Raw genomic sequence first — 25,375 nt, 5'->3', positions numbered from 1 at the left:
CTTCATTCAAGTTTTATGATGAGATTGCAGCAATTCAGTAACGTCTTCAGACTCCACTTCTAATTCTAGTTCTTTTCGCCATTTCCACCGCTTCTGTTCTTATCCTAAAGTGTTGAACCCCTCAAAGTCATCCATGGGGGTTGGAATTAGTTTCTTCTAAACTCCTGTTAATGTTGATATTTTGGCCTCCTTTCATAAATTGCAAATATTTTAAATGGCATCTAGAATGGTGAATCCTTTCCAGAAGATTTTCAAATTTCCAGGTTTTCAGTTTTCACTTTTACCCAGGTCCATCAGAGGAATCACTATGGTAGCTATAGCCTTATGAAATGCACTTTTTAAGAAATAAGATTTGAAAGTCAGAATTGCTCCTTAATCCATGGGCTTCTGAGTGGTTGCTGTGTTTGCAGGCATGAAAACAACATTGAATTCCTTGTATACCTCATCAGAGCCCCTGAGTAACCAGGCACATTGTCAATGAGCAGTGATATTTTAAGGGGAGTCTTTTTATCTGAGCAGTAGGTCTCAATACTGGGCTTAAAATATTCAGTAAACCATACTATAAACAGATGTGTTATTGAGTCTTTGTTCCATTTCCACTGCACAAGCAGAGTAGATTTAACATAATTCTTAAGGGCCCTGGGATTTTTGGAATGGTAAATGAGCACTGGTTTCAGCTTAAAGTCATCAGCTGCATTAGGCCCTAAGCAGAGAGTCAGCCTGTCCTTTGAAGATTTAAAGCCAGGCATTGACTTTTCCTCTCTAACAATGACAGTCTTAGATGACATCTTCTTCCAATAGAAAGCTGTTTCATCTCCATTGAAAGTCTGTTGTTCAGTGTAGTCACAATCATCAGTTATCTCAGCTGGAATTTCTGGATAACTTGTTACAGCTTCTACATCAGAACTTGCTGCTTCACCTTGCACTTTCATATTATGGAAATAGCGTCTTTCTTAAACCTCATGAACCAATTTCTGCTAGCTTCCAACTTCTCTTCTGGGGTTTCCTCACTTCTCTTGGACTTCATAGAATTGAAGAGAATTAGGGCCTTGCTATGAATTAGGCTTTGGTCTTAGGGAATATCGTGGCTGGCATGATCTACTCAGACCACCAAAATTTTCTCCAGATCAGCAATAAGGCTGTTTCACTTTGTTATCATTCATGTGTCACTAGAATAGCACTTTTACTTTTCTTCCAGAACGTTTTCTTTGCATTCACAACTTCACTAATTGTTTGGCTCAGAAGGCCTAGTTTTTAGCCTATCTTGGTTTTTGACATGCCTTCCTCACTAAACTATTTCTAGCTTTTGATTTGAAATAAGAGATATGTGACTCTCCTTTGACTTGAACACTTAGCAGACATTGTAAGGTTATTAATTGGCATAATTTGAATATTATTTTGTCTTAGGGAATATGAAGACTTGAGGGAAAGAGGATAGACAGGGGAATGGCCAGTAGTTGGGGCAGTTAGAATACATATAGTATTTATCAATTAAGTTTGCTATCTTATATGGGTGTGGTTGGTGGCACCTCAAGACAATTACAATAGTAGCACCAAACATCACTAATCACAAATCACCATAATAGATATAATAATAATTTAAAAGTTTGAAATATTGTGATAATTACCAAAACATGACACTGAGACACAAAATGAACACATGCTGTTAGAAAAATATCACCAATAGACTTGCTCAACACAGGGTTCCCACAAACCTTCAATTTGCAAAAAGTACAGTATCTGTAAAGCACAATAAAGTGAAATAAAACAAGGTATGCCTGTATATTGAAATAAATAGTATAAACACCCCAATTAAAAAGCGGAGATTATCATATTGGATAAAAAAGTAAAACCCAACTATTACCATCTAAAAACCTCGCCGTTTCTTAGGCAAACATGCTGTAACTACCATTTGAGAATGATTTGGCAAAACCTAATTTGTTGGGAATGTGTTGTACTCTGTGACCTAGCAATTTCATTTATGTTGTTGACTACATAGGGAGACATATTCCAAGATGTTTATTGGAACATTATTTATAATAGGGAAAATTAAAAGCTAAATGTTAATTAACAGAGGATTATAAATACAGCCTATTAACATACTGTAATACTATATTGCAGTTTTAATGAGTGAATTAGATCTATATGTGTCAACATGGTCACTAATGTATTCCCAGATAGTTTCATGACAGCTTTGGCTTTTTCTTTTTCTATGCTTGAAATTCAAAAGTCATTCATTTTGTGAATATGCAATTAATATGTTTGCGTGGTTTGTTGGTGCTTATATCTAGTAACTCAGACATACATTTGAAAAGTTCAACAGTAACACAAGACATTACAGGTAGCCTCTGTCTTTCACGATTCTTTAAAAAGTCTGTTATATACTTGCTATGAAACATACTGACTGGAATACCTTGTTATTTTTCAGCCTTGTAGACCTTGCATCAAGGTGGGATTAGTGGAGGCAAGAAGGAGAGGCAAAGAAAATAGCTTCTTTCCCTCCCCCATGCCTCCATACACCCCACCACTTTTCTTTTCTTTTCTTTTCTTTTTTTGAGAAAGAGTCTTGCTCTGTCACCCAGGCAGGAGTGCAATGGCATGATCACGGCTCACTGCAGCCTTGGCCTCCCAGGCTCAAGGGATCCTCCTACCTCAGCTACTCAAGTATATGGGACCATCAGCATGTGTCACAGTGCCTGTTTTTGTTTGTTTGTTTGTTTTTGTTGTCATTTTGTTTATTTTTTGTAGAGATAGGGTCTTCTTATGTTGCCTAAGCTGATCTTGAACTCTTGGCCTCAAGCAGTTCTCCTGCCTCAGGCTAGGATTACAGGTGTGAGCCTGCCTCTACCTACCTATCACTCTTATCCACATAATGAAATGCTTGGAGTAGATTTTGTAAAAATAACAAATAAATTTTAAAAAATCACCATGCCTATGTACATACATTTTTTAACTTACAACCTAAATGTAAATGTTCCTCATTAAAACATTGAATCAGTCTCACCAGAAATAAGAGTAAAATAGATCATTGAAATAATAGAGTGAAAATTATAGTTGTAAAATATAAAAATATAATTTTGCTAAGTAATTAACCTATATTTAGCTATGCATTAGGATTAAAATATAACATGTTTCATGTAGTTATTTTATTAATATTCAAGAAAAAACTCTAGTTCCCAAACACCGGGGTCTGTTGTGGGGAGGTCAAGGAAGAGACAGTGGGGGGAGGGGCGTGGGGAGGTTGAGGAAGGATAACATGGGGAGAAATGCCAGATGTAGGTGACGAGGGGATGGAGGCAGCAAACCACATTGCCATGTATGTACTTATGCAACAATCCTGCATGATCTGCATATGTACCCCAGAACCTAAAGTACAATAAAAATCAATTAAAAATCTATTAAAAACTTTAAAAAAAACTCTAGTTCATGATTTTCCATCTTCTTTTTAGAAAAACCTGAGCTCTAGATATACTTTGTATCTTTCCTGTTTATTGCCTTTGATTTTTTGCTATTCATAATCAGTAACTGTCAATGTCTACTGTATTGATTTCATATTCATTCTTATTAATTATGAATATATAATTTGAGTAGGTAATTGTAGTCCCCAGTTACTAAAATAAAAATAATAAAACACATTTATTTAGAGGAATTTTTCATATAAACATTATTTGTACCTTGGCAGTTCTTAATTAACACTCAAATAAGAAAATATGCGTAGAAAATATCCTGGCTTCTTCCTAACAAATCAATCATGTAACTGTTTTCTATAAGGTAGATACAAGTACTTAATTTTAAAAAATTAGAATAACATCACTTTTTCTTTTGCATGGTGTATTCTAAAATAAGTCAGGCAGGAATGTTTAATATGGGTTAGATCATTGCAATAGCTACTAATTGTTCTTCTGATTATGTACTTTTATTGGTTTGAGAGAGATTTATTTCTAGAAGATAAAAAAGATGAAGTCATTTCCCAATCATCAGTTTACTCCTACTAACTCTTTTTCTCAGCTTTGATTTATTCCTTTTGATCTTTTCATGTGTGATTAAGTTTTTTATCCCTTTTGTTATCAAACATTATTATAGGAGGCTGTGTGTTCCTCAACTGAATTTTTAGTTTAAAAAACTCTTTTGTAATATTGCAGTATTTTAAATTCCTGGTGAGTAATAAGTATGTGTTCAACTTCTTCATCTTCCCTTACAACTCAAACTAATACTTTACCTTGTAATAAATTTTCAATAAGCCTCCAGCTAGGCTTAAGAAACCAAGCGAGTACTCTGGGAATATGTAATCAAGTCTGATAATCAGAAGTAGTATATTAGCCATACTGAAACCTTGCTACTGAAGCCACCTTCTGCCTCAGCAAGGTTTCTTATACTAGGATAAGAATACCATGGCAGAGCTAAGAAAGCAAGTCAGCAATGTTGGTAAACTCTGAAGCTGTCAGCCTATATCAGCTAGCAGAACTGTTGTTCCAAAATCAATTCTTTTCTGATTTTACTGTATTTCTGATTCTACCATGGTATATTATTTAATTAAAATATTACTTGTACCAAATTCCTTAACACAATGTCTGGCACATTATAGGTGCTCTGTAATTGTTGAATGGATGAACGAATGTCATAATGTGTACGTCTATTAGTCTGTTTTCACACTGCTATAAAGGACTGCCTGAGACTGGATAATTTATAAAGAAAAGGCATTTAATTGGCTCACAGCTCCACGTGGCTGAGGAGGCCTCAGGAAACCTGCAATTATGGCAGGCACGTCTTATATGACCCCAGGCAAGAGAGAGAATGTGTGTAGGAGGAAATGTCAAACACTTATAAAACCATCTCGAGGGAACTATCTAATTATCATGAGAACTGCCATCGGGGAACCAACCCTGTGATCCAATCACCTCTAATTAGGTCTGTCCCTCAACACCTGGGGATTACATTTCAAGATGAGATTTGGATGGGGAAACAAAGCCTAACCACATCAATAAGGGATAAATTAAATTCTGCCTTAGAAACTAAATGTGTTAGATTAATCATACATAAATGATCATTTGACTTGATAATAGAGAACAACAAAAATTGAAGGGGTCTTTCATTTCAATTTAGTTCCCTTTCTGTTTTCCTTATATTATTTATATCTGAAAGGAGTGTCATATATAATAAATAAATGGCCCCTTTGTTTTTTGGTTTTTGTTTTGTTTTAACTTTTTTTTTTTTAATAGATAGGTCTCTCTATGTTAACTAGGCTGGTCTTGTACTTCTGGCTACAAGTGATCCTCCTAACTCAGTCTCCCAAAATGCTGAGATTATAGGCAAGAGCAACCATGCCCAACCCCTAAACGGACCCTCTGAAGGAGCGAAATATCAAAGAAGGAAACTGTATTTGTTCAGGTTATTTTTAGCAGAGATTGACAAAATTTACTTTAGGCTCAAATTTCCACCAAGAGTGAGTGATCTCTAATCATAATTTTAATTTGTTGCTGAATATAAAAAGAACATATGTTTATTTAAGAGCATTTAGAACATTTAGAAAAAGTAGAAAGAAGATCTACGTAATTCCAACAACAGAGAAAATACTTCACTTTAGTATTTTAAAGTAAAAGTTTATTTTGAAAGTGAATTTAATTTCTCACTTTAATAAGAATTTTTTTCGTATATTCATTTTATATTTTGTAAGTGGTTGTTTTATTTTTAAAGTTACTTAAACTATTCCTCATTAATCTGTGTTGTTGTTGTTGTTTTTGCAGTGAATGACTTGATTAGTTTATAGATCAATTGTGTCTATCTCATTGTGTCTTTAACAGGTCGACCAAATACAAACCCCAGTTTGCAAGGGAAAGCCAGAAAAACTATAAGTGATAGGTGGGAGAGTCAGCTGTGGAGGGAGAAAAAGTTTGGCTTAATAGATCACCTACACTACAGCCGTGTTTATCCGGAAAGTATTCCACGGAAATTTACATTTGAACACAGAAAGTTTCTTAGTCAGCAGTATAATTCTCAGCCTTCTAAATATATACCACCAGAAGGAAGGCCCCCAAAACTTGATGATTTCAAGAGTGCCCGAAGCCTTGGACATTTTGAAGTAACCATCCTAGGTAAGTCTTTGGAATATCACTAATTTAACATATTTGAAATATACCTACTATTTTGCTTTAAAATTTTATGCCCTTCCCACAAAAACATTAAGCCCAAAGGGAGTTCTTGTTTGGCTCAAACAAAAAAAATGGAACACTAATTATGGAATAAATGAATCTCTAATTGTGTGCTTTTAAACTTTGGCAAGTCCTTGGAAAGTATCTGGGGAGAGAAGAATGGGAGAACTAAGGTAATATTCCTCATTCCTATCTGACTACTTCTAAGGCAGCTTCTGGTCTCCCTTACCCACTACTTTCTTGCCTATATTCTCTGCTTCTTCATTGCTCTGAACCACTAAAGGGTAAAGTGTAAGTAAAAGAGAAGAAAGGATACTAATCAAAAGAAGGCCCTACAAAAAAAGGCCTGTTTAGTCCCTCAAGATAATAAAATAATCAAGTAACTAAGGTTGACTAGAAATAAGTTATTGAAACGACTTCCCTTGTCCGATAAGAGAAAATAAGCTGATTTACCCAGGTTTTTCAAAACTTAGAGGTAGCTATGGAACTTACAGAAATTTAAAGAAGTCAAAACATTTTAAAACTTAGATTTTTGTTGTTGTTGCTTCTGAAAGATGAAAAATTTACACACACCAAGATTCAAAAGTAAAATTTTAGCTAAAATGACTCTCAGAGTCAAGGAAACAATGCATTTGTGTTTCACAGGAAGATCTTAGTACTAGGTCTTATTACCTTAAAATGAAGGAATGAGGAAACAAAAATTAGCAAATTAACTTAATGACTGAGCAATTTAGTTCATGGATTTTTGCATTTGTAGTACTGAACATCTTGGCCAGTTAGCCCAGTTGATGAGAGCGTGGTGCATATTTGTAGTCCTGGGATAAATTACCTTGACCTTTATCACGATTCTCTTTTCCCTTTTATTCTCTCCCAACCCCTCTTCCCCTAACTCCTCACATATGAATATGTACAGACATGTGAGTATGTATGCAATCTATGAAAAGTCTGAATTCCCACTGACTTCATTAGACAATCACAGACCTAAGTTTCAAATGCTTTTTCACTAGACTGCATTACTCGTTCTCTTCAAGTAGTTCATCAGCTTTAGTTTTCTACTTAGGAAACAAAAATTATGGCAAAATTTCCCATCCATCGAAAAAAGTAATCATGGTTAATGGATATTAAAAAATAGAAAGAATGCATTAAGACCTACAATTTGTTAGCACAATAACATGACTATTGTCAATCATGATTTAATTGCACATTTCAAAATAGCTTAAAGAGTGTAATTGGATTGTAACTCAAAGGATAAATGCTTGAAGGGATGGATACCCCATTTGCCCGGATGTGATTATTACATATTGCATGCCTATATCAAAATATCTCATGTACCCCATAAATATATACACCTATATACCCACAAAAATTACAAATTAAAAAAAGATAACCATGGAAATGATGAGTTCATCTAGAAACATAGAACTTGAATATTCTTCTTACTTTTAACATGCTACTGCTTTATGAAAATAGCTTGACTAATAATTCTCAGCTGTATTACATGTAATTATAAACTTGTGTAGCTTTGGCTATGAATCAGCTAAAAGCGGGAATCAAATGTGAAGAAGGAAATTTCATCATTATACCACTAGCTTTAATCTATGTTAGATGGATACTGTTTTTATATAAATTTTATATCCTACATTTTTCCAAGGATGGTTTACATAGTTAAAAGACAGTGGAGGCCAGGCGCGGCGGCTCAAGCCTGTAATCCCAGCACTTTGGGAGGCCGAGGCGGGTGGATCACGAGGTCGAGAGTTCGAGATCATCCTGGTCGACATGGTGAAACCCTGTCTCTACTAAAAATACAAAAAATTAGCTGGTCATGGTGGCTCGTGCCTGTAATCCCAGCTACTCAGGAGGCTGAGGCAGGAGAATTGCCTGAACCCAGGAGGCGGAGGTTGCGGTGAGCCGAGATCGCGCCATTGCACTCTAGCCTGGGTAACAAGAGCGCAACTCCGTCTCAAAAAAAAAAAAAGAGTGGAAAATAAGGCATTTATGAATGAAACAAAACAGAACATTTTAAAGGAAGCACAAAAGCTAAGTATTACTAGATATAAGCAAATAATGAAATTTCTACCATTAGCAATAATTTTCTCTGTGCTTTCTGACAGGAAGGCAGAAGGGTTTTTTTCAGTTGTTATTGTTTTTTTTTTTTCTTTTTTCCTGATGAGATATTTAATTTTAGAGCCAAAAGAAACTTGGGTATCTTCTCATCTTGCCCTTGGCTAGGTAAATGCCAGGCCATGATTAGAAATCAGATCTCCTTAGTCTCTAAACATATCATTTGTTGCAGAGAAAACAATTATATATGGGAACCCTGCTATTTTTCTCTCAAACAAAATTCAAGTCTGAATTAACTGTATGAAATTATTGCATAAGTAGCACAGGATAACAAATGGGTTATCTTCAACTGTAGTTTTTTTGAAAAATGCTCTTCAGATAGTTGCTTCATGCATCAACCTTTTAATATATCTAATCAGTATAATCATTAGTCGTATCTTAATAAAGCATTTCCATAAAGGAATATATTTTCACTTTATTATTATATAATCCAAGTACCTCACTCGCTAATAGTTTAACTTAATATAGGAGTAAAACCTAGACAGCTGGGATAAATGGTACTGGAGCCAATGATTCTCAAACAGTCTTCGTAGGAGGGGAAGCTTATCAAAGTCATCTACAAGAGGCCTACTCATACGTCTTAGAATTCTGATACACACAAGAGAAGCAGCCCAGTCTACTGCCATTCATGAGAAACTTATTGCCACAGAGAGAATGCCCCTGCCAAGAACACATCCTGTCCATCAGGTATAAAGGAGTAGATTAAAGGTTAAAAACTACTATGTTTTAAGTAGTACTTGAAGTATAGACATTATATACTTCATGTACTATCTGTATTCATGTCTGCAGTCATTCAAGTACTATCTACATCTATACTTCAGGTACTATTTAGAATGAGAGCTGAATATCAGATGTGAAAGTGCTGAATTTGTCATATATTTTAGGATCCTAGTATGAACCCAAATTGTATTATAAAACCAGACAAATGGTTTATATATATTTTAAACATGGACGTGAGCAATAAACTCAGAAGAGAGGAAGAAATCTCTTATTACTGTGCTATTTGTTAAAAGGTAAAATCCTAAAACTGGAGGATGAATTTAAGTATATCTTATACAAGGCAGAACACTTGGTCAGTAAAGGGCCAAGTAGTAATGTGTGAGGCTTTACAGACCATACAATTTCTCTTGCAACTACTCAATTCTGCTGCTTAGTGTGAAACCAGCCATTGACAATATGTAAATGAATGTTCATGGCTACTTGAAAAATGCTTTATATACACTAAAATTTGAATTTCATGTTTTTATGTATCATAAAATATTCTTTTGTTTTTTTTAACTATTTAGAAGTGTGAACAATGCCACAATAAACATACATGTGCATGTGTTTTTATAATAGAATGATGTATAATCCTTTGGATATATGCCCAGTAATGGGATTGCTAGATTATGGGCAAAACTGGAAACCGTCATTCTCAGTAAACTGACACAAGAACAGAAAACCAAACACCGCATGTTCTCAATCATAAGTGGGTGTTGAACAATAAGAACACATGGACACAGGGAGGGGAGCATCACACACCGGGGCCCGGGAGGTGGGAGGCTAGGGGAGGGATAGCACGGGGTCGGGGGACTGGTACCATGGCAATGTCAGAAGCCTATCCTAGAAGCACTAGTTCTTGTCTTTAAATTCTTGCTGTGCCATCTCACTTTCCTCAAATCAATAGATAGTAACCATTAAAACCTCAGTCCATTGCCTACCATGTAAGATCACACACTTTAAATAGAATATATTGAGATGAAGTAATGCTAGATTTTCAGTGCCCTTAGCCCAAGTACAAAATGTAAAATCTGTTGGTCAGTCTTTCCCAATTTTAAGAATTATTTCTCACCTTAAATATAAGAACACACGTTTCGAAAGTTTTAATTGCGCTTACAAATGTTATAGTGTATCATTGGCTCTACTAACACTAATTTGGTTACCCATGAAATCTGATGGGTCAATCAAAGATTAAAAGTCATCTCCTCAATTTTCATTTGACTTATTTAATTAGGAACATATTCCAGCCAGCCTTTCCAAGTCTCTGAAGGCTGCCTATTTGTCTTTTAGAAGTCAAAAGATACAAACCCCAATAATAGCATTAATTGGTGAGGGAACCAACATCGAGGGAACCCAGTGCTACTCAACTAATCTTTCAAATAGGCTTTCAGCAAGGAAAGTAGCATACCCTAGAGGTACAAATAATTGATCCTGAGCCCATAGGCTAATAACAAGAAGGGAAGAAATTGGTATTGGTATTGGCCTGCTTGGCTGTTTTAATAAAATAAAATATAAAGGTGAGTAAAGCCTTATTATTTCAGTGTAACTATAGCATATTAAATTACTTTGATGTCATAATTAATGCTATGAAAATTTGAAAATATCTTTTAAACGCATTTTACAGTAAAGGAAAAGAAAAAAGCATCTGACAATTTTTTCAAAAAATATTTTGACAAACAAAATCTAGAAAAGATTATTTTAACAACTCTCCTTACATCATAGTCATTTTTATTGGAGTGTGTACAGGATATTTGTGTTCATTTATTGGTAACGGGAATATGGATGAATTTATATTTGAATACTCTTCCACAAATGTCTTAAACTCTAGTATTGAAAAAATATAGATAAAATGCACAAATGTATATTGATTTACTCAATTTAAGAAATATTTACTGGGCATCTACTGTGTGCCTAGCACTGTTCTAAGTGCTAAAGTTACATTAGTGAACACAACATATGAAAACCCTGCTCTATGAGAGCTTGTAGTAGAGTGAGATGGTGACAAGTGCTAAGAAAAACAGAAGCTGGGAGTGTTGTAGTAGGAAAGGGTTAAATTTTAAATAGCAGAGTCTCCCGGAGAAAGGAACATTTCGGAAACCTGGTGGACATGTAGTTAGCTGGGGAAAAACCATTCTAGGCACAGAAGCAGCAAACAAAAGCCCTGAGGCCTATTGATTTATACATTTGTACTTTGAACTGTAGTGTTTTTTTTTAAATTGTTTGTTTGTTTGTTTGTTTTTGAGACAGGGTATCACTCTGTTGTCCAGGCTGGAGTGCAGTGGTACAATCTCAGCTTACTGCAACCTCTGCCTCCCGGGCAGAAGCAGTTCTCCCACCTCAGTCTCCAAAGTAGCTGGGACCACAGGCGCACACCACACCACATCCCGTTTTTTCCTTGTTTGTTTGTTTTTTGGTTTTTGGTTTTTTGTAATTTTTGGTAGAGACAAGGTTTCACCATGTTGCCCAGGCTGGTCTCAAACTCCTGAACTCAAGCAATCTGCCCACCTCAGCCTCCCAAAGTGCTGGAATTATAGGCAATAGTCACTGTGCCCAACCAGAACTCTAGTTTTAATCAAACAGCTCAGTAAAAAATTCACTGATAATGCTAAAGCTCAACTCCCAATATTTTATAATTTAGAAAGCAACTAAAAATAATATCAATGACACACTAATATGTCAACCTTCGTGAAAATATCATGATTTCCAAATTCTGATAGTTTCCCAGTTTCATCTGTCCTTTTTTGTTTGCAAGTTGGAATGGCCAATGGTACATTTAATGCAGTGTTTTCTTTTTATTTTTTTAAAAAAATAGGCTGGATGCGGTAGCTCATGCCTGTAATCCCAGCACTGTGGGAAGCAGAGGTGGGCAGATCACAAGATCAGGAGATTGAGACCATCCTGGCTAATATGGTGAAACCCCATCTCTACTAAAAATTAAAAAAAAAAATTAGTTGGATGTGGTTGCATGCGCCTGTAGTCCCAGCTACTTGGGAAGCTGAGGCAGGAAATCGCTTGAACCCAGGAGGTGGAGGTTGCAGTGAGCTGAGATCACACGGCTGCACTCCAGCTGGGGCAACAGAGCAAGAGTTTGTCTGGAATAAATAAATAAATAAATAATATCAATGATATATATCTGAGTTAAATTTAGTCTTAGAATCAAGGATATAAGATAACAGCATGTATACGTTTACATGAGTCTTGCAGCATTGCTAGTTGTGGGGTGGCTATGCTTCTTATAATACTGAATTAGAATTCTTGGATAATTCTAAATAATATGATTATTCCAGTTTATGGCTACCAAATTTTAGTAATCCTTAGAAAGCTCTAAATGGCCCTTATCTATATGCTAAGTTAAATATATGAGATTCAATGTCATTTCCCGGTAAAAAGCAAAGAAGTTGCATTTCTGAATTGGTTTGCAGCTTAATGAGAAGGATTTGCATTTCAATCATTGGCCTGTACTCAGTACTTAAGAATCACTATAAGAGATGAATCAGAGAAATATTAAGGTCATAGACTCTCGATGACTAAATATCTGGAAAAGACTGAAAAGGAGGAGTTAAAGGTAACTCTCAGGTTTCTGGTTTGGGTAACTGGATGGAATTCACAGTTTTAAAGCTGTGCTGTGTGTGTTTGTTTACCCTTACTCCAGTCAAGATGGTCTATTTAGTCTGGTCTACACCTTTGGCCTATGCTATTCCCTGCCATGCGTGAAATGCTGTCCTCTCTGTTTATTTAAATGATACTCATCCTTTAGTACATAGCTAGAACACTTTTCTTCTAGGAAATCTTTTTATCTATCCTAACTGACATTGCCCCACATAAAAAGATGACAGTCAAAGGTCAGGATTCCCCCTTAGTCCTTAGTTGTTCCCCCTTAGCCTTTTTTCTACCACCACCTTTTGTGGCCCTAATGGTGAGTGTGTGAACCTTGTCTTTTATATTTGAGGACAGATGGGACCTAGTTACTATGTCATCCCTGACCTTGCTTTAGTCAGATATCCTTGAGTCCAAATGACAATAATGGAACCAACAGCCATCTCCAAATTCCCCTGCCCCAGAATAGCACCAGTCCTAAATGACCAAGGAAACACTCTACATGTCTTCATTTATATGACCATGCTATCCCCTGTATAGTAAGATTCCAGTCTTCCATCAGTAGAGGAAAACTTTTGAACTGTTATTTCCAGCAGTGGTGAAAGGTTGCACTAAAGTGTCTACTCTTTCAACCAATGCCATGTATTCATAAATTGTAATGCTAAGAGTTTAGTCTACAGTTTTCAAACACAGTTTCTTTCATATCTGAAGCTATTTGGAACATGTTGGGATCAAACCAGCAAACTTGGTATCAGTACCACATGCTGACCCACTGAACTTTTAATAATGTACGAATTTTCTTTAATAGGTCTGAACCATGAGATAGCAATCGATGTTGCATTCCTACCCATGTATTGTCCAGACGATATTCGAACATCTCAAATAGACACACTGTTGACCTCCATGAATTACAGCTGTGCATATCCACAGGATGCAAATGCCAATGACCGATTGCCAGGTCCGAGAGCAGTTGCAGGTAAGACAATCTCAGTGTTCTTTTCGCTCAGAAAAAAAAAATAATAATAATTATAAACAGCCCTAACCTTAAGATTTTATTATGTAAACAGTTCTAGCCTTAACATTTAATGTAGTTTTAATTAAAGGGTTATTTGGTAAATGTTCCCCAAGACTTACAAATGAGAATATGTATTTTAAATAAATTGAATAGCTGTTTCTACTCTAGACCGGCATTAAGAATATTATCTTATAATTCCAAGTATAATTATTTCATCAGACATAAGTGGTATGCACATGGAGCAGTACAAATTCTACTCTTTCCTTTTTCTCAGGCAACACAATTTGTCATTTTGCCTTGTAATTGCCTGAAATTATAATATCTCCATAGTACAGTAGAGTAAAATTGTTTTCTCTTATAAATGTTTAATTATTCCAGTGCTATGCAATAAATTCCTTGAGAACTGCTAGGAGCATATGTATTCCCAATAGTGAAATTCTTCAACCAGCTAATTGTTTAGGTTGCTGCATAATATACTGAAATCTGAATTGTTTCTATGTACCTATAAAATTATCTGTCCAATTATAATTACCCCATTCACTTTTTTTTTGTTGTTATTTCTAATTCCTAAGCATGTGGTAAAGTTTCTAGCAGTTTTCATTGAGCTTATCAGGATATTACATTTAAAATAGCTTTTAAGAAAGGCCTTGTTATCTTGGAATTTTGTGGCAGGGCTTTCTAAGCTGATGAAACTCTTGAGTGTATGCTGTTTTTGGATAAGTCTTATGAGCTGTGTCTGATGATAAAGTAATTTTTGGCAGTAATAGTTGCCGCAAATTGAACTAGAGTACCTAATTTTATAAAAGATGATTTTTTTATTTTTCCCACAGTCCATTTTAGAGATGATGTGTTAGTTGACCTGCAGTATTACTTTCTAAATTGGAGTTCCTTAGACTTTCAGTAATTTCACATTTCTTAATTAGTGCCCTAACATGCAGCTTGAATATATGTGCACTCATGTATGCTCATGTTTCATATAATATCCACTTATGTCACATGTCTTCTGCTATATGTCTATAATACTATTGATATAAAATACCAGTTCAGCATTCTCAGCTAATTGCTTGGTGCTAGTGCCAGTATTCTTTCGGTAGTCACTAACATGGTTGTATGAAAAATAACTGGTACCCTTCTGCCAACGCAGGTACTATTTGATATGTGAAGGACAAAAATCACCAGAGAAGAACAGTTATTTGGTAATCACAAACAAAGTGGTTCATTTTGAGAGAAATACCATGATTTTTGTGACATAGCATTAATAATAATAATATATATAATATAATAATAATAATAGCATCCATTTAATTTTGTACCAAGCACTGTGCCTAGGCATTATGTAAGTTATAACTAATCCTAACAAGAACCTCACAAGGTAAGCCGTACTATCCCCTATTTATAGATAACTATACTGAAAATCAGATTCACTAGCATGAGTAACAAAGTTAGATTTTGAAACGTGATCTGATTCCAAACTTTTTCTTTCCTTTCATGATTCTAAACTGAAAGATAAAAATAGTTACAAAATGATGTAATGCATTGGCTCATGGCAGAATGCTAGTGTCATCTTTGAAAAATTCTTTGTAAAGTAGTTTTTTATCACAAAAGCCATACATATTAATAATTTAAAAATTCAAATAATACAGAAAGGTACCAGGTAAAAATGAAAGCTCCCCTCCTTGCCTTCCCAATCCAGCCCTTTCCACCCACCCACCCACCCACCTATTCTCAGGAGATAACCAGTATTATTTGAACCCTTCAAGAAATGATTTTTACAAATGAAAGTATGTATTCTATTGATCTCTCTCTCAAATAATTACGTAAAAATAGAATTAGTAAACATATGAATTCTATATCCAGTTTTTTCCCTTTGACAGTATATCTTTGACATATTTCATTTTAGTATATAGAAAGCTACCTCGTTCTTTTTAATAACTACAAAGTATTCCACTGTGTGGATGTGCCAAAATTTATTTAACAAGTCTCCTACTGGTAGACATTTAGATTGTTTCCAAATGTTTTTGCTATTAACAAACAGTACTGCATGAATATGTATGTGTGTCAATAAAATCTTTACACTTCGCTTAAGATAATGACCTTCAGTTCCACCCATGTTGCTGGAAAAGATATAATTTCATTCTTTTTATGGCTAAATAGTATTTCACAGGGCATACTTATATAAGAGATACGTAACTTTGGTAGATACTGTGAAATGGTTCTCCAAAATGGTTATACTAATTTTCACTTGAACCAAAAGCAAGAGTGCCATTTTACTCACACCCTTGTAAAAACTAGATATTGTTGGTCTTGCTAATCTATGACAGATAGATAGGCAAAAATAACATATTATTAATTTGATTTGCATTTATCAATTATTTCTGAGCTTTAAAATCTTAATACGTTTATTTTCCATTTATATATTTTTCTTTCTATAAGCTTTCTATGCTAGTCTTACCTTTCATTTGTCTCTATTCTTTCTTAATAATTGGTAAGTTCTCTCTGCATATTAAAGAAATTAACCTTTTATTATGTGTTACAAAGACTTTTACCCAGTTTGACATTGTTTCAATGGGATAGTTGTTTGGGTTGTTTAAGTAATTTTACTCATATGTACATTAGATTTTTTTATCTTGTGGCTGCTGGTTTTATGTCATCTTCAGACATCACTCTGGTCAAGAATATATTTTTTAAATTCACTGTCTTTTTCCAGTACTTTTAGAGCTTCACACATACATACTGATATATGTTTATTGTGATAAAACATATATATCAAAATTTACTATTTTAATCATTTTTATATGTACTATTCAATGACACTAAGTACATTTACAATGTTGTGCAATCATCATCACTATTCATTTCCAAAACATTTTTATCATCTCAAAGAGAAACTCTGCACCCTTTAAACATTAACTCCCCATTCTCCCCTCTTTCCAGTCTTGGGTAACAGCTATTCCACTTTCTGTCTCTAGGAATTTGCCTATTTTTAATTCCTTTTTATGGCTCTGGCTGAGTAATATTCCATTGTATGTGTATACCACATTTTAATTTTTGGTGCATACATTTGCCTTTTCTTTTAATTTTTATTTCTATAAATTTATGGGGTACAAGTGCAATTTTCTTGACATGCATAGATTGCGTAGTGGTCAAGGCGGAACTTTAAGATATCCATTACCTGAATAACATACATTGTACCCATAAAGTAATTTCTCATCATCCACTCCCTTCCCACCTGTCACCTTTCAGAGTCTCCATTGTTTATCATTCCACTTTCTACATCCATGTTGACACATTCTTTTAGCACCCACTTATGAGTGAGAACATGAGATATTTGATTTTCTGTGTCTGGCTTGATTCATTTAAGATAATGGCCTCCAGTTCCACCCATGTTGCTGGAAAAGACATAATTTCATTCATTTTATGGCTAAATAGTATTCCATAGGGCATATATACCACATTTTCTCTATGCATTTATCTGTTGATGGACATGTAGGTAGATTCCATATTTTTGATATTGTGAATAGTGCTTCAGTAAACATATGAGGGTAGGTATCTTTTTGATAAATTGATTTATTTAATTTTTAATTTTTTGATTAAATAGTAAGTATGTGTATTTATGGGATACATGAGATGTTTTGATACAGACATGCAATACATAACAATTACATCAGGGTAAAAGGAGTATCCATGCAATCAAGCATTTGTCTTTTGTATTACAAACCACCCAGTTGTAGTCTTTTCATTATTTTTAAATGTACAATTAAATTCTTATTGACTTTAGTCACCCTGTTGTGCTATCAAATAGTAGGGCTTATCCATTATTTGTAACTGTTTTTTGTGTGTGTGTCTGTTAACCATCCCCATGTCCTCCCCACCCCACCCCTACTACCCTTCACAACCTCTAGTAACCACCTTTCTACTCTTTATGTCAGTGAGTTGACTTATTTTGATTATTAGGTCTCACAAGTGAAAATATGTGTTGTTTGTCTTTCTATACCTGCCTTATTTCACTTAGCATAATGATCTCCAGTTAATCGTGCTGCAAATGACTGGATCTCATCTTTTATGACTGAATAGTACTCCACTGAGGATATGTACCATATTTTCTTTATCTATTCATCTATTGATGGACACAGGTTACTTCCAAATTTTGGCTATTGTGAACAGTGCTGCAGCAATCATGGGAAGGCAGATATCTCTTTGATTTATGGATTTTCTTTCTTTTAGGTATATACCTAGCAGGGGCATTGCTGGATCCTATCATAGTTCTATTTTTAGTTTTTTGAGGAACCTCCAAATTGTTCTCCATAGTGGTCATACTAATTTACGTTCCCACCAACACGAGAGTTTCCTTTAGCCCCATACTTGCCAACATTTTTTATTGCCTCTCTTTTGGATTTAAGCCACTTTAACTGGGGTGAGATGATATCTCATTGAAGATTTCATTTGCATTTCTCTGATGTTCAGTGATGTTAAGCACATCTTCATATGCCTGTTTACCATTTGTATGTCTTCTTTTGAGAAATGTCTATTTAAATCTTTTGCCAGTTTTTTAATTGGATGATTAGATTTATTCACATACAGTTCTTTGAGCTCCTTATATATTCTGGTTATTAATTCCTTGTCAGATGGGCAGTTTTGAAATATTTACTCCATTCTATAGGTTGTCTCTTCACTTTGTTGATTGTTTCCTTCACTGTGCAGAAGCTTTTTTTTTTTTTTTTTTTTTTTTTATTGCATTTTAGGTTTTGGGGTACATGTGATGAACATGCAAGATTGTTGCATAGGTACACACATGGCAGTGTGCTTTGCTGCCTTCCGTCCCCTCACCTGTATCTGTCATTTCTCCCCATGCTATCTCTTCCTACCTCCCCACCCCCCGCCCCTCCCCCATTTCCCCCCAACAGACCCCAGTGTGTAGTGCTCCCCTCCCTGTGTCCATGTGTTCTCATTGTTCAACACCCGCCTATGAGCGAGAATATACGGTGTTTGATTTTCTGCTCTTGTGTCAGTTTGCTGAGAATGATGGTTTCCAGGTTCATCCATGTCCCTATAAAGGACGTGGCGGAAAATCTCCATGACATTGGTCTGGGCAAAGATTTCTTGTGTAATACCCCACAAGCACAGAAAACCAAAGCAAAAATGGACAAATGGGATTACATCAAGTTAAAAAGCTTCTGCACAGTGAAGGAAACAATCAAGTTAAAAAGCTTCATAATATTCCATGTGGTACATATACACCATGGAATATTATGAAGCTTTTTAACTTGATTGTTTCCTTCACTGTGCAGAAGCTTTTTAACTTGATGTAATCCCATTTGTCCATTTTTGCTTTGGTTTTCTGTGCTTGTGGGGTATTACACAAGAAATCTTTGCCCAGACCAATGTCATGGAGATTTTCCGCAACATTTTCTTGTAGTAGTTTCATAGTCCAATGTTTTAGATTTAAGTCTTTAATCAATTTTGAGTTCATTTTTGTATATGGCAAGAGATAGGGGTCTTGTTTAATTCTTCTGCATATGGATATCCAGTTTTCCCAGTACCATTTATTGAAGAGACCCTCTTTACCCCAGTGTATGTTCTTGGCACCTTTGCTGAAAATAAATCCACTATAGGTGTGTGAATTTGTTTCTGGGTTCTCTATTCTGTTCCATTGGTCTTTGTGTCTGTTTCGATGCTAATACCATGTTGTTTTGGTTACTATAACTCTAGCATAATTTAAAGTCAGGTAAAATGATTCCTCCAGTTATGTTCTTTTTGGTTAGGATAGCTTTGGCTATTCTGGGTCTTTTGTGGTCCATATAAATTTTAGGATTTGGTTTTCTATTTCCCTGAAGAATGTCATTGGTATTTTGATAGGATTACATTGAATCTCCAGATTGCTTATAGTATACACATTTTAACAACATTAATTCTTTCAATCCATGAACATGGAATGTATATTCATTTTGTGGGGCTGTCCTCTCCAATTTCTTTCATGGTATTCTATAGTTTTTATTATAGAGAACTTTTACTTCTTTGGTTAATTTCTAGGTATTTAATTTTATCTGTGTTTATTGTAAATAGGGTTACTTTTTAATTTATTTTTTCAGATTGTTCACTTTTGGCATATAGAAACGCTACTGATTTGTGTATGTTAATTTTGTATCCTGCTACTTCACTTAATTTGTTTATCCATCTAATAGTTTTCTGGTGGAGTGTTTAGATTTTTCCAAATATAAGATCATATCATCTATAAACAAGGATAATTTGACTTCTGCCTTTCCAGTTTGGGCACCCTTTATTTCTTTCTGTCCAATTGCTCTAGGTAGAATTTCCAGTACTATGTTGAGTAACATTAGTGAAAGTGGGCATCCTTGTCTTGTTCCAGATCTTAGAGGAAAGGCTTTTGCTTTTTCCCCATTTAATATGATACTTGCTATGGGTCTGTTATATATGACTTTTATTACATTGGGGTGTGTTTGTTCTATCCCCAGTTCTTTAAGGGTTTTTATCATGAAAGGATGTTGAATTCATCAAAGGCTTTTTTCAGCATAGCATCAATTGAAATGTTCATATGGTTTTTGTCCTTCATTCTGTTGATATGAAGTACCACATTGATAGATTTATGTATGTTATTCTGTCCTTTCATCCTTGGGATAAAACATTGATAATTGAATTTCAAAATAGAATTTTATCTTCGCACTTCTTTGAAGTGTGCCAATAAGCTATTTATTTGGAATCTTCTAAATGACCTTGAAGATATGTAGATTTATTTTGCTCCACCAAGAACAAAATAAAAACCCAAAACTAAATATGGCTTTCAAATACTAGTTCATGCCTTGACATTGTTAGTGTATCTGTTTGATGCGTTCACCTTTATATGCAGAAGTTGCCATGTAATTTTGCCATGTAAATGCATATAATAAATTGGAGGAAAGAGGGAGAGGATGAGGCCCAGTGTTAATATTGTAAGAAAAATTTATCAGCTTATGTGATACTAAAGCCGAGTAAATATTTAACTATTTTACAGTACTTACCATCTGCTTTTTACTTTTAGGTGATATTATAAAAGCAGTAACTGAACTGGATAGAGTGCATATCGTCGGTATCTTGGACATCTGTAATTTGGGTAATAATAATGTGGAAGTCTATCTGCACAAAATTTATAGTCCAGAGAATACTTCTTAAAAGTTAGCAAATGAAATGATTACAGATTACAAGAGGGCACTGCTTTAAACATATTCTGTCATTTTGCTGGTAGTTTCGGTAAGTGTTTTCAGCAAGAATATTACATGAGCTATAAAGTTATTAAGCAGTGTCATGTTCATCTTGTATTTGGGGTGCTAAGACACTTCATTTTCAATTCATTATTGAGAAAGGTCATCGAAATAAGTTTGTGTACAAGGAAATTTACCTTACTTATCTTACTAATATGACTATGATCTTGACTTGTAATAATTTATGCCCTTAACACAAATTCCATTTGTGAAGTGTACTTTCATTCTAAAGCCTCAGTACAAGCCATCCTAACTTACAAGAGTAACTTTTCATGGAGATTTAACATCCTTCCAATTTTATTCACATATAATGGGAAATTTTGAATTGCTAGTTTGAAGACTATTCTAAAGTGGTCAACCTGCACTTCTCACAACTAAGGTAGTTTGTATCATTTTCAAAAGTACATATTATTAGGGATTATTTGCCCTGGTCTTTGGTTTGCTCAGCTGCAAAATGAGCGTGCTAAATTAAATTGTCTTAAGGATTTTCCACTTCATTTTGTGACTTTGTGTGGTTCGAATTTCTCAGTATTTTAACCAGCGTGTTGATGTTAAAACCAAAGGCTGCAGTATGCCTGTATTCTTCTTGTATTCATTTGTAGTTTCAGTATTTGTAATGTGAGTTTGAATAGTGAAATTTTATCTCATATTAACATTTCAAATGCTCATATTGAAAATGGAAGATAGTAAATATGGGAATTGATTTTATTCTGGTTGTCTATTATACCTCATCTTAAAGGTAAATGGCCCTCTGCATTTGCAAGGCCCTGTGGTTGACATTTGTGTGGTTTGTTAGATGAGACAAAATGACCATCATATGAGTTTCTAGATTATTCTGTATCAAGATAAATCTGATTCCAGTTAAGCTATAAACTTGTGGAATTTCCTTGTAGCCCTATAGTTCTGTGAGTTCATTTGCTATACGCTTTAAATGTGTTGGGCAGTGTATAAACCTAAAGATATACTGAAGTTTATTCATAAATGTGCTCAGTGTTTTTCTCTTTATAATTGTGTGTAAATGTTAAATAAAATAGTGGATTCTTCTCATGTTACAATGTTAAGTGAATTATTAAAGAAGTTAAAATGCAACAACTTTTTGGTCTCCTGTCTCATTTTGAATGCATTTGGTGTGTTTCCTTCATATTTTTGGCCTAAATATATACTTACTAAATGAGCCAAGATGCTTCTTCCATATGGATTTAAAGACTGTTGTCAAAACAAATCTGAAATATATTAGCTTTTCGAAAAATCATATGCACATTTTCAGTGAAAATCAAGCAATATCCTTAAAATAACACAAGTACCTCTGATGTTATTCTAAGGTTATTGTATCTGACTTCTAATAGCTTGAGATCTAAAAGTTGCCCCTAACAAGGTTTTAATATCTATTTTGTAGACGGGGAACTGAAAAAGAAAAAAACTATATTACTTATGTAAATTAGTAAAAACAAGTTAATGGTAAGGTCAAGCTTATATTTCAAAGTCTATTTCTTTAAACTCTAATTGGAGCACAAAGTAAAATGAGGCTGGGCATGATGGCTCATATCTGTAATCCCAGCACTTTGGGAGGCCAAGATGAGTGGATTGCTTGAGCTCAAGAATTTAAGACCAGCCTGAGCAACATGGTGAGATGCCTGCCTAAAAAAAAAAAAAAAAAAAAAAAAAAAAAAAAAAAATAGAAAAAGGCCAAGTACGGTGGCTCACGCCTGTAATCCCAGTACTTTGGGAGGCTGAGGCTGGTGGATCACGAGGTCAGAAGATCGAGACCATCCTGGCCAACATGGTGAAACCCCGTCTCTACTAAAATACAAAAAATTAGCCAGACATGGTGCACACCTGTAGTTTTAACTACTCAGAAGGCTAAGGTAGGGTAATTGCTTAAACCCAGGAGGCGGAGGTTGTAGTGAGCCAAGATCACACCACTGCACTCCACCATGATGACAGAGCAAGACTCTGTCTCAAAAAAAAAAAAAAAAAAAGAAAGAAAGAAAGAAAGAAAGAAAAAGTAAAATGTTACAGACACTTTACAAAAGAAGACATACACGAGGCCAACAAACATATGAAAAAATGCTCATCATCACTGGTCATTAGAGAAATGCAAATCGAAACTACATTGAGATACCATCTCACGCCAGTTAGAATGGCGATCATTAAAAAAATCTAGAGAGAACAGATGCTGGAGAGGATGTGGAGAAATAGGAACACTTTTACACTGTTGGTGGGAGTGTAAATTAGTTCAACCATTGTGGAAGACAGTGTGGCGATTCCTCAAGGACCTGGAAATAGAAATTCCATTGGACCCAGCAATCTCATTACTGGGTATATAACCAAAGGATTATAAATCATTCTACTACAAGGACACATGCACGCGAATGTTCATTGCAGCACTGTTTACAATAGCAAAGACCTGGAACTAACCCAAATGCCCATCGATGATAGACTGGACAGGGAAAATGTGGCACATATACACCATGGAATATTATGCAGCCATCAAAAACGATGAGTTCATTTCCTTTGTAGGGACATGGATGAATCTGAAAGCCATCATTCTCAGCAAACTGACACAGGAGCAGAAAATCAAACACCGTATATTCTCACTCATAGGTGGGTGTTCAACAATGAGAACACATGGACACAGGGAGGGGAGCACTACACACTGGGGTCTGTTGGAGGGAAATAGGGGAGGGACGGCAGGGGGTGGGGAGTTGGTGGAGGGATGGCATGGGGAGAAATGTCAGATATAGGTGAAGGGGAAGAAGGCAGCAAATCATACTGCCACATGTGTACCTATGCAACAATCTTGCGTGTTCTTCACATGTACCCCAAAACCTAAAATGCAATTTAAAAAATGTTTAAATAATAATATAATTTCTATTAGTATATTAGGTCACTACTAGATAAATTCTATGCCATGAGGCTCACGAAATAATGAGCTAAATTATTGCAGCTTATATCCAAATCTTCAAGTGTCTACTCCATGCCTAGCACTAGGAAAACAACACAATACAAGCAAAAATAAACATGGCCCCTATTATCATGGAACTTAATAGTCTCGTGAAGGAGAAACACATCCAAATAATTGCACAAATAAGTGAGGCAAATATATCAGTAGAAACATGTGATTTGTGTTAGAGTTTTTAACAAAGTGAAGGGCACTAGGAAAGTTTTTCCTGAGGAAGTGAACTTGAGGTATAAAGGATACGCAGCAAAAGTTGTGTTTGAGAATTTATAAGGATTGATATGGCTGAAGTGAGATACAAGATGAGACAGGCAAATGGACAAGGGCTCTTACAGACTATACTGTCTTATAAGCCATGGTAAAGGCTTTAGTTTAAGTTTGTATCTTTAAAGCACTGGGAAGCCATTGAAAGATTTGTGGCTAGTAATCCTGTTTTAGAATGGTCACTGTCTACTGGAAGGAAAACGGATTATAAGGAGGTTGGCAGAGACTGCTATAATAGTTGTACCCTAATACCTGTCCTCTTCTTCTATAGTAATAGATCTCCCAATATTTATCTGGGAGCATAGCTACCTAGAATAAAGAATACCTTGCTCTGCTTCCTGTGTAGCTAGGTAGGGCCTTATGACCAAGTCCTGACCAATGGAGTGAGCATGATATGTACAGTTTCAGAACCATTCCCTCAAAGGTTAAGAGGGAATGCTTTATTTCCTTCCATCTCCCACTTCCTGCTAGCTATAAAGTGAGCATAGTCATGAGACATTGTGGATCATGCAGAGAAGAGCAACACCCTAGGGACTGCAGAGCAACCAGTTATTAGGAGCCTAGGTGCCTGTCATTGTGGAACTGCCATGCCAGCTTTGTACACTGCTTATCTGTTTTGGCTGTTACATGAGAAAAATAAATAAATAAATAAACTTCTATTTTCTTTAAGTCACTATTATTTTGAGTCTCTGAACAGAAGTTTAACCTGTATTCTACAAATACAGGAGGCAAAGGTGAAAGCAAGGAGACCAGCTAGGTAACAAATGATATTAAGAGGTAGATGTATTCAATATAATTTTTCAAGGCAACATTAAAATGCAGATTTTATGCTTATGGTTAAAATACAGATATATTTTGAGACAGAGACTTGCTCTGTCACACAGGCGAGAGTGCAGTGGCGTGATCTTGGCTCACTGCAACCTCCACCTTCCAGGTTCAAGCAATTGTCTGCCTCAGCCTCCCGAGTAACTGGGATTACAGGTGCTTGCCACCACGCCCAGCTAATTTTTATATTTTTGGTAGAGACGGGGTTTCACCATCTTGGCCAGGCAGGTCTTGAACTCTTGACCTCATGATCCACCAGCCTCGGCCTCCCAAAGTGCTGGGATTACAGTTGTGAGCCACCTCATCCAGCTAAAATACATAATTTAAAGATAATAAGTACTTTCACTAAGGTACTTAATATTAAGTACAAGTAGTTGAAAAAGTCTAGTAATGTTAAATTTTCACAGTACTGTATAGCAGTGATTCTCAA

The 25,375-nt window shown here is 35.3% G+C and overlaps 1 protein-coding gene across 1 annotated transcript in view; it reads left to right on the top strand.

Annotated features, from left to right (window-relative positions):
* Window positions 1-22,019, top strand: part of RADX (RPA1 related single stranded DNA binding protein, X-linked) — a 58,313-nt gene extending 36,294 nt beyond the window's left edge. Inside the window, exons 12-14 of the mRNA XM_003935888.3 lie at window positions 5,802-6,092; window positions 13,435-13,602; window positions 20,678-22,019. Of these exons, the coding sequence (XP_003935937.1) occupies window positions 5,802-6,092; window positions 13,435-13,602; window positions 20,678-20,808 (590 nt within the window). The 3' untranslated portion in view covers window positions 20,809-22,019. The remainder of the gene's footprint in view (window positions 1-5,801; window positions 6,093-13,434; window positions 13,603-20,677) is intronic.
* The last annotated feature ends 3,356 nt before the right edge of the window (window positions 22,020-25,375 follow it).

This window comes from Saimiri boliviensis, chromosome X (genome assembly GCF_048565385.1).
Source record: "Saimiri boliviensis isolate mSaiBol1 chromosome X, mSaiBol1.pri, whole genome shotgun sequence".
Taxonomy (NCBI): Eukaryota; Metazoa; Chordata; class Mammalia; order Primates; family Cebidae; genus Saimiri; species Saimiri boliviensis.
This window is presented reverse-complemented; position numbering and strand designations above follow the sequence as displayed.